General features: G+C 41.8%; 1 protein-coding gene across 3 annotated transcripts in view; it reads left to right on the plus strand.

The window, feature by feature from the left end:
- Positions 1-13,908, plus strand: part of CREB5 (cAMP responsive element binding protein 5) — a 304,261-nt gene that overhangs the window by 225,160 nt on the left and 65,193 nt on the right. For all 3 annotated transcript variants that reach the window (XM_066627888.1, XM_066627889.1, XM_066627890.1), the window contains one exon: positions 1,049-1,159. In XM_066627888.1, the coding sequence (XP_066483985.1) occupies positions 1,049-1,159 (111 nt within the window). The remainder of the gene's footprint in view (positions 1-1,048; positions 1,160-13,908) is intronic.

The raw sequence follows: 13,908 nt of genomic DNA on the forward strand, positions 1-13,908 counted from the left end.
TCTGTTTAGTCTACTTTTGCCTCCATCCTATGATGGTAGAGGCAGCTGTACCAGTAGCTGGCTTTATATTGTCCCCTGCAAGGAGGACAATTTTTCCCCTGAAAGAGGAATAAATAAAATAAATAAATAACTCTGTATTTATATTCCGCCTTTCTGGTCATCAGATTACTCCTCTGACTTTATTCAAGGCAGTTCACATAGGCAGGCATATCTAAATCCCTCAAGGGGATTTTTACAATTATAGAGGTTCTTTCTTTCAAGAACCAACAACATTTCAGAATGGATCTTCCTGGTTTGGTCTCACTTCTGGCCTCCAGTTCTCCCACGCAGGCTGACAATCAGCTCCATCTCTCACATGGAGGGCAGCAAAGATGCTTCTTGCTCCCACCAAGATCAGTTGGAGTCACTCAGCTGGGCTTGTCAGCTGCTTCAAGGTCTCGCCATTCTCAGCCGTTCAGGGAGCTGCCGGTGTCCTCGAACTGGCGACCTTCTGATGTTTATCTTTGGGCTAACGGAGGCTCTACCCTCTAGACCAGACCTTTATTGTTTTGCTTTAGGTGTTAGTGGTATATTAACAATATTGCTGTATAGTAATCTAAGGTGTTTGATTCCCCCCGCCCCGATTCAACAGCTCCAGTGGAAAAAGTACTCAGTTTTCAAACACCTTTGATCATGCATTTTTATTTACACCTGAAACAAGTTGGTTTGTTTCACGAATCATAATTTTATACAGTGATGTTTTAAAAGCCACTTACGCAGAGTGTTGCTTTCTAAAAGGAGGGAAAAATCATTATAGAAAGTCTCCAACCTCAGCGACTAATCTGTTCTTCTGGGGAAGAGGCAGTTTTGTATTGATTGTTAGGTAACAACGATGTTACTGGCTCTATCTTGTGTTCCTAGGCAAATACAAATCAGCAAAGATTTTTATTGCTGTCCAAGATAGGCACAGAGAGCCCATCTCTTTCCCATTTGGAGAAAACAAGCATCTTGAAATTGTGTTTTGCCTTACAAATACCATCTGATTTCTGTTCTCTTTTTCCTTCTCAAGATGGAGCGACAAATGTCAATGAACTCCAATATCATGGGAATGCAAGGCCCCAACCTCAGTAATCCGTGCGGTTCACCACAAGTTCCTCCAATGCATTCAGAAGCAAAAATGGTAAAGCTCTGAAAACAAGTCTATACGGATGCATGTAGAAAAGTTTTAGTATACTATTTATGTTCTGACCTCTGAGGAAAATGTGAATAATTTATATCTTGTTATGTGATTGTGTGACTATAAACAGGTTCAGAGCATTAGCAACTCAGCTGAATCTACGCAGGTTTCACATCTTGCATGTATTCATTGTGTCTGATACAACTTGACTGAAAGAATGATGGGCTGGAGCCTGTTAGAGTCTTTGATGGTTAACGATAGATCTTGTTTGAGCTGCAGTAGACTCTATGTAGAGTAGATAATTTATAGGCATGGCCATCCCATCTATGAGGCTGAAGAGGTGGTTGCCTTGGTGAGCTGCTTCTACCTCCTTCATTCACTTCCAGTGCTCCTCCTCCCAGTTCCAATTAAGGGGGCAAATGCCAGGGCTCTCTGGCTGGGGCGTCACAACAGCCCAGTTTGAGAACCACTGCTCTATTGTATGCTTTCAGACCACGCCCTGTAACTGTAGCTATCATCCACTTCAACCCTTGGCCTTCATTGCTCCTTTGAGTCCTCTGGCTCCCCTCTGGGCACTGACCAACACAACAACCCAAGCATGGTTCCTGGGCATGCAAATATTCAATTTATGAAATCTTTGCAAATGTAGAGAGCTGTACTGCAGTTATTTCCTTGCTGTTACTGAATCGCTCTCTTTAAGATTCTCTGAGACTTTCAGAGCAGGGAATAATCTTACGGAGCTTGGGGAGATCGGTACCAAATGTGAAACGGCATGAGCAAATGGGAGACGCGGGCTGCCAGGGCCTCACATCTCATATTGTCACCACATGTTTATAACGGCGTATTGCTGATTTGAACGAAAGCCACAATGTGTACTTTTGAAGTTACTGTTGTTCCCCGCAGGAGGCAAAAGAAAGCGCTTGCCTGCCAGTCGATACGAAACATGCAATATATGCTGTATGGTAGACATGAAAGATCACATCTTTACCTCAATATAAATTTCGGTCAGGCAGCCAACCCAAGCCTTTTTAGCACCTCAGCTAAAGCCACACTCTGTAAACATGCCGACGGTTGGCTTAAAGAGCAGATGTAGCCAAAAGAGTTGGCAGTGTCAGCCAAACAAAATCTGTGGTCAAGGGTTCTCTCTCTTCTGTATGCCATACAGTAATTGTAAAGTGCCAAATAGCAACAGCATCTGCAGCACAGCTTATTAAATCTTTCTGGATTAGGCAGCTGGCAAGAGTGTTTTTTTTTTTAACCCAAGCTATGTTGAGCCAAGCAAAATACTCCTTGGCTTGAAAAAAAAAAACCACATTGGCATCTATTTTGGAGACTTAAGTTTCCTAGTCATTTTTCCTTCTCCCACCCACCCACCCACCCCTTTTTTTTTTTTTTTTTTTAAAAAGAGCCCTGAGGTTTTAAAAATGAAATTATTGATACATATGGTGAGAATTCTGTTCTTTAATAGGTGAAATTAAGTGGATCATTTTTTAAATCTGAATGCATTTATTTTGGCGAAGACTCCGATTCGTAACAGGGTTGCTTTGGCAAGCCTTTCCCCAGGAGACAGTTCCCAGAACCAGCATACAACAGGATGTCATTAACCTGTGAACTTAATTACTTTTTCACAGAAGTAATATTTAATTATAGTATGCATTTTTGTACATCCATCATACGTAGGATTAACACTTGACAACACCCTAATATTATTTCCTTTGTTGTTTTCTAACAGTGTGCTATCTTGTAGTATACTCTATAAATGGTGAAGTAATTGTAAACTAAGAAATGCTTCTGTTAGAATTTGATAATGATCTAGAGCAGCCATTTTCAACCACTGTGCCGTGGCACGCTGGTGTGCCGTGAATTATCCCCAGGTGTGCCACGGGAATTTGGGAGGTCATTTATCAATAGGACTATTGGGGGATGTGAGCCCCCATTGACAGCACAGTGTCAATTGTCAAAAAGCTGATGGTGCCTTGACCATTTTAGTGCCTTGCCAGTGTGCCGCAAGATGAAAAAGGTTGAAAATCACTGATCGAGAGACTTCCAAAAGATTTAGGTTAAGTTCCATTGCTTGGAGGCTTCTTCTGCTCTGCAGTTGGAAATACTATTTTATCATGATTGCCAGTTTTCTGGGAGGCTTTTTTGTATGTGATGAGACATATTACTTGAAGGAACAATATTGTGATGGGGGGATTAAAAAGTTACTGTGGAATTATTGTTGGAATTATTGGAATGAAGCACATTTGTGATTCTTCCCAAATACCAGTTCAGGTGTTGTTGCTGCCAATTACTTAAACAAATGCAGGGGTGTTCTGCTAATTCCAAACCATCCAGTGAGCCATCCCCACTGCCAAAATTGTAACATGTCAATGTCCAAATTGCTCCCTAATGCAAATTGCCATGCCAAATTACAAGCCATGATGTGTATGCACAACCTCCTGATTTTAAAAATGGGCTATGTCAGAATGCCAGATGCAAGGGAGGGTACCAGGATGCAGGTCTCTTGTTATCTGGTATGCTCCCTGGGGCATTTGGTGGGCCGCTGTGAGATACAGGAAGCTGGATTAGATGGGCCTATGGCCTGATCCAGTGGGGCTGTTCTTATGTTCTTATGATTGATATTTAGCAGTCACCACATGACCATGCAAGCTGGGAATGGTGACCTGGGTAGGAGGGAGGTAGCAGTGTGCCCTCACTCTCTTTGTAAGATGGGCAGCTGCTCTGGGCTCAGACTTCCAAACTGAACTCCAAATGCTTGTGAAAGAGAACTTCCGTATTGCACATAAATCCAATGGTGTAGAAAGACTGCAAATCTGTATCTGACAGGATTCACTGGTTATCATTGTAGATGGATAGACCTTAATATCCCACAGTGTCAGCAGCTTTACAAATATCTGCACTGATTCTTTTTTCTTTCAGGAATGCTTTATAAGATAGATGCAACTGTTTGTTCATTAAATTATAGAAAGTGGCAAAAATCAAAGAGATCAGTATAACAGTAGCCAGCTATAGTTTGTATAGTTTGAATATTAGGCAAAAACAAAGTCAAACCCACAAGGAATTATCAGTGCCGTGGTAGAGAAAATATTTATTAATTTGTTTTTGGAATTTTATACCCTACCACATGGCTCCGCAGAGCCCTCAGGGACAGCTTACAATGTAAAAAAACACAACAATAAAAGCCACAATAAAACATCATCAGTTAACAGTTAAATCCGGTGTCCTGAAGCCCTAAAACCAGCACAAAAACAATACACTGAAGATAAAATGAAACCAAAACAATGGCCCTCTGCACTCAGGCATCCCTCACAAAGTCAAAGCTGCTATGGATGTGAGTTTATTTTTGGAACAAACGGAACTGGATACGAATAGCCCGTTTGTATCCAACTTCATTTATTCTGAAATTAACCCCATTGAAATGAAAATAAATATTAATGCTTAACATTTGCATAGCACTTTCTGAATGGGCAAAGTGCTACACAGCTTACAACCACCCTGTATTATAAATAAATTCTGTAATTACTCTGATTACCACATTATCATCCCCATATTGCAGTTGGGGAGCTGAAGCTGAGAGGGAACAGCTCACCTAACGCTACCTGGTGAGTTCCCTCAAAGGCAACATTTAGACCCAGGAAGTCCTAGCTGCAGCTCAGTCTCTTGGTTACTCTGCTGAATCTGCTGTTATGAGCAGAGGATGGGGGTTCTGAACCCCTGTTGGCTCCCATCTGATCTTTTTTTTTCTTTTAATTAAAAAAGTGTATCCTTATGTACTATGGAGCTGCCTCCTTGCGATAGCCATTTTTTATTTCCCATATTTCATGACATACTGAAAAAGAAATAGCAGTGTGGGTAAAATAAGTTGGCCACCACCACTATTCTCACATAAAGAACTTATTCACCAAGCAGAAGTTTGCTTGGTTTTGTGGACTAGTCAGTCATTCCCAGCAATCAGCAGACATTGAGAGGAAGAGGTCAGCTTTTACTAAAGAACCTCTGCACATGTACCTAAAAATCAGCTGGCATTGTAGTTCCTGTAGTTTCTCAGCAATCAGTAAGACCTCCACTGAAAGTAAGAGGCTTGCTTTCTTGTTCAGGTCATTTCACAAGAATCAATGTTTCATCAAGGCTACAGGCTTAATGTTAAAAGAACTTGCACTTTCAAAGCCACCAGCTTTGGGAACCTGGTCTGCTAAAAAGTGACTGTACATGTGCATCATTTCATTTGACATTCCAAGTTGGAGAAAAACTTCTCAGGAGTAATGCTTGATTCATAATATAGCAAAGCAGGGCACATTCAGATTCTGAACCAGGTAATTATGGCCTTCAGAGGCACCACTAAACCCCAAAGAAATAATTGAACCTTTTCACCAGGTAACAGATCAAGGTTTTAGAGATCTGCATGGGATTTCAGGGATCCCTGAAGATGCCGCCCCAAACCCTCAACAACTGCACTGTGCCTTTTTTTAACAACTGTCAACACATTCCTATTTGTATCTACTCAGAAGTAAGTCCCATTGTGTTCAGTGGGGTTTATTCCCAGGAAAGTGTGTATAGGATTGCAGTCTATGTGGTATATTAAGAGCAATGGAACTGGTCTGGCACATTCTGTTCAGAGCCAAAGAAGCACCTTGGTGACACTGTGGATTAAAATGGGAAAAGTGATGTGGGGTGCATGATCAGCCTGGGAGGAAATGCAAACCTGTCTTTAAATTAATCAGTGCCTCTAAGCGCTGCAGCCAGGGATGTGGGAATACTCCATGTCTGGGAATACTCATGTGTGGGATGTGGGAATACTCCATGTGTGAGTAGGGTTGGACATTAGCACCTATTCCAGGCAAACGCTTGCAATAGCATAAGAATCAAACTTTGACTGGATCATGTCTCTCTTTTCCAGCATTATCCTTGTGAATCGGCCATCACCACTGGTTCAAGCTAACTTTTGCACAAGGTTTCACTGATGTTCAGCCAGATGCAATACATAAAAGCTAACTCTAGTTTGAACTAATAATGATGCTAGTTATTTCAGGAGGCGGGCAAGGATGGAAGGAGGAAATGGGGGGGAAAACCTGGCAGAGAGGAGCCAGTGCCATCCTCCTGTATATAGTAGTGCGCTGTCAGAAGCCAGACATATTAAAAATATTTATGCAATTTAAAATAATTTGTCCAGGTCTAGTAAAAAGCTATTTTAGGAGTTTGGCTTTAACACACATATAAGCGTTTGTGAGATCTTATTAGAATTCATATGTAACCTTGGCACCTGAGAATGTGGCATTACCAAACCTTTCATGTGAGCATGAATGTGAATTGAAATACTACAATAAAAACAAAATGTCTTAAAAACATTCAAAGCAGCACTGGACGTCACATGTCTTTTCTACAGAAGAACGCAAACAGATTCATTTGGATTTGCATATGTGTTCAGAATGGCCTTTATACGAATTTAAACATTTGAAAATTGTTTAAAAGCTTGCAGTTGCTGTTTTGAGAGGAGAGGCAACCTCTGCAAGCATCTGCCACATAAGTAGAGGTAATTGGAAATTATGGGTCTTGTTGTTGTCGTTTCCTCAGAAGTAAGCTCATTGTGTACTGAGGCTGTAATCAATTTCTCCACCATAGCATGCAGCTGTGCCAAAATGGGCTATGTGGCATGCTATGGCTGCATTGCCTGTTGCATGCATGTTGGGGTGTGTGTGTGTGGATATGGAAGCTAAGGAAAGGTAAGGGAAAATGTATTTCCTTGCCTGCCCTTCAGACTCCTGATCACCCTTTGGCTGGCACAGGTCCGAGGAGTGAAATGGAGCATGTCAGGAGGCAAGGAAGGGGTTAACATTCTGGTACAGGTTGCCCATGCAAGGACACTCCCACTTGTGCCACTATACACCCCTGTTCCATGCACCCTACCAGCTTATCTGCATTCCCCTGCTGCTGCCATTTCAGGGCCCAATCCTATCCAACTTTCCAAGACCGGTAGAGCCGCAATGCAGCCTGGAGGTAAGGAAACAAATGTTCCCTAACATTGAGGAGGCCTCTATGAATGCCTCCCCACAAAAGGATGCAGCACATGCCCCATTGGCATGGCTGCGCCAGCTGTGGAAAACTGGATAGGCAAATCGAAATGCGTTTGACACGGGCCCTCACCAAAGGCTGCTGAGAAAACTCCACAGTCAGGGAATTAGAGGGCAGGTCCTCTCCTGGATTAGGAACTGGTTGAGGTCCAGGAAACAGAGAGTGGGTGTCAATGGGCAATTTTCACAATGGAGAGAGGTGGAAAGTGGAGTGCCCCAAGGATCTGTCCTGCGACCTGTACTTTTCAACCTATTATAAATGACCTGGAGGCAGGGCTAAGCAGCGAGGTGGCCAAGTTTGCAGATGACACCAAACTTTTCTGAGTGGTGAGAACTAGAAGAGACTGTGAAGAGCTCCAGAAGGATCTCTCCAAACTGGGAGACTGGGCAGCAAAATGGCAGGTGCGTTTCAATGTAAGTAAGTGTAAAGTCATGCACATTGGGGAAAAGAATCAAAACTTTACATATAGGCTAATGGGTTTTGAGCTGTCTGAGAGAGGTCAGGAGAGAGATCTTAGGGTCCTTGTGGACAGCTCAATGAAAGTGTCGACCCAATGTGCAGTGGCAGTGAAGAGGGCTAATTCCATGCTTGGGATAATTAGGAAAGGCATTGAGAATAAGACAGCTAATATTGTAATGCTGTTGTACAAATCAATGGGAGGACCACACCTGGAGTATTGCGTCCAGTTCTGTTCGCCACATCTCAAAAAGGATATAGTGGAGATGGAAAAGGAGCAAAAGAGAGCAACCAAAATAATTACTGGGCTGGGGCACCTTCCTTATGAGGAAAGGCTACAGTGTTTGGGCTTCTTCAGCCTAGAAAAGAGGCACCTGAGGGGGCACATGACTGAGACATACAAAATCATGCAGGGGATGGACAGAGTGGATAGAGAAATGATCTCTTCCCTCTTACATAACACCAGAACCAGGGGGCATCCACGAAAGTTGAGCGTTGGGAGAGTTATGACAGACAGAAGAAAATATTTCTTTACCCAGCAAATAATTAGTTTGTGGAACTCTGCCACAGGAAGTAGTGATGGCATCTTGCCTGGATGCCTTTAAGAGGGGATTGGACAAATTTCTGGAGGAAACATTCATTACGGGTTAAAAGTCATAATAGGCATGTGCAAGCTCTTGGTTTTAGAGGCAGGCTGCCTCTAATTGCCAAATGCAGGGGAGGGCACCGGGACGTAGATTGTGTCTGTTGTCTTGTGTGCTCCCTGGGGTATTTGGTGGGCCACTGTGAGATACAGGAAGTTGGACTAGATGGACCTTTGGCCTGATCCAGGAGGTCTCTTCTTATGTTCTTATGCATAGGCAAGCTAGTCATCAATTCCTATTTTTTAGAGGGGGTTTTACAAGTACAGGAGGGCCTCCATATCTGCTGATCGCATATCCACAGTTTCAGATCCCAGCTGTGGATCCCGTATCCACAGCTCTGCTCCCTCATCCTTGGAGGCTTTCATGAGCTCCTGGAGAGCTTCTCAGGGCCTCAGAATGCCTAATAAGGGCAGAAAAGTAACTTCTGGTTTCCCAAGGAAACAGGAAGTTGTATTTTTTTTTTTACCCGAACGGCCATTCTGAAGCCCATAGAGGCCACAGGCAGACATGCACAGCCTCTGCGGGCCTCAGAAAAGCACAGCTCCAGTTGGGCTCAGAGGGCTTGGGAGGCGTCCCTGTGTATCTGCGGTTTCAGCTAATCGCGGGGGTTTCAGAAATGGAATCCTCACGGATACCGGGACATGCCATGTAAAAGACTCATAGAACCTTCCATTTCTCCAGATGTTTTCCTTCATAGTGCAGTCAACCCTTTGTGGTTCCAAGCTTTCACAGGAAGCTGCAAATCAAGCCTCTGGTGTTATCTTGCCAGCTGACTCTTCTGCTTTCCTTCACACTCCTCCACTGAGATCTGTCATCTGCTTCAGTCTTTGGCTTTCATTCTCCCAACCAAGGCTGCTGATCTTGCTTAGCTTTTTCAGGCAACGTAACAGCTCAACCTTCAGATCACACCTAGTGTTACAATGTCACAGTCAGTCCTATAGGATTGGGCTGCAGGGTCTCTGAGAGGAATTTGAGTGAGAGGAAGTCTGGGTGAGATTGGAAAATGCAAGATCCCAGGAAATTTCTGGGCCCTTCCTTTGACTCCTGGTCCCAGAAATTTTTGACCCTGGGCTTGGGTACAAATTACCTCCTTTACCCCCCTCTCAAGGGCCCTGTTGGGCTGTTATTTAAAGTATTAATTGCGTGACTCTTTCCTCCGAACTGTTTCGTTAAAGACTATATTTTATATGAATCCATGAAGCTATTTTAAGGGTTGCATCCAAAGAAACAGAAATACCATCCTTTGTTACCAACTGAAAGCAATAAAATGAGCAGCCTGATCCTAAGGCTACCAAGTGCTGGCTCTGTGGTCACAGCGCTAGCACTGGCTGTGGTGAAAGTGCTTTTTGACAGCCTGGGAGTAAGCAGCACCAGCACAGTAGATAAAATACAAATTTTGATGCAAGAAAGCACACTATTTTTGTATTTAAATGATACATGTATGTGCATTAAGCTTAGAAGAGGCATTTGCTTCTGCTAAGGTAACAGTTACTATTTGTAGTTTTTTTTAGAAGTACTGTATTTGTTTTATAAGTAATAATTTCATGTAATAATGCTATCCAGTTAATTGGAAGGTACTTTTGCAACTGATGGGGGAAAAACCCTTAATTTAACAAATTACTTGATTGACACTGCAGTCCTAAGTAATTACAAGAACAAATATTTATTCTTGTACTACACTGTGGGGCAAAATGACTAAAAGAAAGAAATGAAAGGTACATTCTGAAAAGGGAGGAGGGTGTTTTTTGGCTCATTTTGTAATAGTAAGTTTTTTTTTAATGAATATTCGGTGGGCTAAAATTCCTGAGTAGATAAAACTAGATCTTTTAATATTGAAAATCCTCTGACTTTAAGGGCATTGATGATGTGATGAGACATACATCTGAAGTGTGTGCATTTGCAGGATGAAAAGCCCACAGTGTAAAATAACGTTTGTTGTTAATGGTGCATGAAAATAATCCTGGAGAGTGAAACCACTCAAATTCTAAGAAAACTGGGGGGGGGGGGAGGCCATGCAACATGTCCCTCCCTCCAAAACATCTTTCTTTCTTTCTTTCTTTCTTTCTTTCTTTCTTTCTTTCTTTCTTTCTTTCTTTCTTTCTTTCTTTCTTTCTTTGCTTAGGTGCAACAAGGCTTTTCTTTCATGTATGTGAGGTTCAGGAATAGAGACATTAGAGTATATGTTTTCTGCTGAGCAATAATTACAGCATGCAAAATTTAAAAAGGCAGTGCAATCCTATGCCTGTCTACTCAGAAGCAAATAACATTGCTGTCAAAGGGGCTTACTCCCAGGAAAGCGTGTACAGGATTGCAGCCTAAGTTTGTATTATGTAAGGTGCCAGGAGAGCCCAATTATCACACTGGCCATCCTTTCAGCAGTGCTGCTTCTGCCAAGGAGGCACTTCATAAAGCACCCTCAGCTGCTGAGCTGCAAAGTGATGCCTTAGCAGAAGAATTGCTGCTGAAGGGCAGCCTGTCTGATAAATGGACTTTCCCAGCATGATAATTGGGTTCTCCCATATCTTGAAAATATGATCAAGATGCGCACATTTTGTCTGCTGTCATTTGCAGCTAATGAGTTTCTATGTGAGAACAAAGTGCTTATTTGTGGATAGGGAGATGCTCTTTACACTCTCACATAACACCAGAACCAGGGGACATCCACTAAAATTGAGTGTTGGGAGAGTTAGAACAGACAAAAGAAAATATTTCTTTACTCAGCGTGTGGTCGGTCTGTGGAACTCCTTGCCACAGGATGCGGTGATGGCGTCTAGCCTAGACACCTTTAAAAGGGGAATTGGACAAGTTTCTGGAGGAAAAATCCATTACGGGGTACAAGCCATGATGTGTATGCGCAACCTCCTGATTTTAGAAATGGGTTATCTAGTGTGCTCCCTGGGGCATTTGGTGAGCCGCTGTGAGATACAGGAAGCTGGACTAGATGGGCCTATGGCCTGATCCAGTGGGGCTGTTCTTATGTTATGTTCTTATTTCTGGCCATCATCTGCTTAACAACATAATTTCCTGTTTAATGATGTCACTTCTGGCCCCAGTAGGCACTATGAATGGTATTCGTCCCGCTGTATGAAACAGATTTGACACTCCTAGCATATATTGAATAAGACTACCACGCGTATCAATTTGCTAGTGTCCTAAACTTTTAAATTCTGAAAATATTAGAAATACAATGAAAACATATGTGATATATAAAGATTAAAATGCTATTTCTGAATAGTAAAGAAATATATTTTTCAGCTAACAGTAGTATAACACATTGAATCTGCTTTTCTTTTTCACTTGATCTGACTTGCACCTGTTGCTCACATAACATCAAATAAGTATATCTTTACATTTAATTATAGAGAATCCCCATGATGGTGGTTGGTCCAGATGGCCTTCTGGTGGTTTTCAGACTACCCTTTTATTATTCTAACATTCACCTTGTAGGAACAGCCAATGATGATATTTAAATTTCACAAAACATCTAAAACTTTTGCACTTCAAAATTTATTTTGTGAAACTCTTCAAGGTTCTTTAAAAAAAAATTCTCACATTTTAATCATGAACCTTTGTTTTTGAAGGGAAGTTTAATTTTGAAGGAGTTTGCAGCTGAATGGAGGATTGTGTTGTTTAAGCAATAAGGAGGCTTTTTAAGAGTCTTTTTTCCCTCAGTCTCACTTTTCAGCAGCCTAGAAGATTTTGCCCAGACAATTTTGGATGTGAACGAAACTGACCAAAACATTAACCAGGCCTCTTACATCCCATAAATGTCAGCAGTTAGATAAATACAAATAAATGAAAACTGTGACTTCAGTTTTTATGTAGCCAATCTATTCAATTCTGTAACATGTTATAGTGAAAAACTGAAGATATCCTTAGCTAATTTCACTTGACTGCCATATGCAATCATGTAGCTTCCGTGAAGGTACATGAGGACTCCCTACCATGGAGAGTCCCTACCATGGAATATACCAAGTGGAAGAGCTATTTTCCTAGACATCACCTGACAGCAAGGTGATACATCTATTCTTCAGTTGTTAAAACATTCCTTTCCTTTTTCAGGGCTCTTTGGTGTCCCTGAAATACTTTTCCAACTATGATGAGCACATTGCCTCTCAACTGTCATTGGTGCTGTTTTTTGTTTTTTTTAAGTTAGCATACTTAACATCAAAGTGCTGTACAAGCTGACTTCTGTCATTCTCCATATAGACAGTGCAATGTGAGTACAGTTGTCCTTCATCTTACTTGGGGGTCACATTCCAGAATTGTCATGTAAAGCTAAAACAACATATATTCAAAATTATGTTGAAAATCCCTGACATCAGAAAAATAGGCACTGTCTCTTTAAAAATTATGATATGCAGGCAGAAACTTAGGGAACAAAAGCAGCTTCAATCTCTAATCTCAGGCTTACTTCCTGGTATGTATTTAGTAAGTGGAATAACTCTCTCTCTCTCTCTCTCTCTCTCTCTCTCTCTCTCTCTCTCTCTCTCTCTCTCTCTCTCTGTATTTGCCAATTTGAATCAATAGTTGAATTTGCACAAGTAACCTGCATCTAAAGCAATGGGCAAATGCATTGGTTTCAATTTTAAAGGGTGAAGGCATGGCTGCATTCCTAGTCAGGTGCCCACAGGGGAAAAGATGTTTTATCTTTCTAGGAACTTTGCAAATGACACTCTTTACCCGTACTGGGTAGTCTGTCTTGTTGACAGGTAATAGCCTGGCATCAGTTTTAAGTTTTGTGTCTCTGTGGCTCAGAAGATCACATGTATACCACAAGGGCTCACCCAGTTTCCTGAATTTGTGCATTGCAGATATATCATAAAGTCACTGAAGGTGCTGAACGTTCCTTTCAGTGAGCTGAGATTTCAATGTAGATATCTTAATCCTAAATCCAGCACTGAGTGGCTGAGCAATGTTTTATATAAAAACATGAGAGTTCTGCCGAATCAGGCCAAGGGCCCATCTAGTCCAGCTTCCTGTATCAGTGGCCTACCAGATGCCTCAGAGATTATTATAACATGTTATTCACCCCCAATAGCATGTTATAATAATATTGTAATATAGTAATATTTTAGCTGCGACCACTAGCCCCTTGTGGGAATTCTCTTTGTCTTTTAAAGATTTCTTTTGGAGCCAGTCTGAGAAATTGATGCTGCAGAATATTGGAGTGTGCCATCACAGCCCTCTATGTTCAATTCTCTGGCATCCTGTCCATGTCATTTCCTTCCATCCTTTTCTAGCATCCCATGGACCATTCTTTTGCCCCCAGTCACTATTTATTTGTATAGCTATATATCTCTATAGCTCCTTTCCTGCTCTCTGCCTACACTGTGCAAATATCTGTGATTCATTATACCAGCAGAAGGCACAGAGAAATGAAAGTGGACCTTGACTTCATCCTTGCCTTGTTTCCTATCATTCTTCCTTCACAATTGCACAGCACCCTACTTGTGCAGTTGTGAAATAGAGAGTTCAGAGAGCCCACCCTACTTTTCTATACCAAAAGAACTCATGTTGTTCTCATTGTTCACTCCAAGTCCTACATTACGGGTAGCCAGCACACAAAGCAAGTACTTG

Source organism: Tiliqua scincoides, chromosome 5 (assembly GCF_035046505.1).
Source record: "Tiliqua scincoides isolate rTilSci1 chromosome 5, rTilSci1.hap2, whole genome shotgun sequence".
Taxonomy (NCBI): domain Eukaryota; kingdom Metazoa; phylum Chordata; class Lepidosauria; order Squamata; family Scincidae; genus Tiliqua; species Tiliqua scincoides.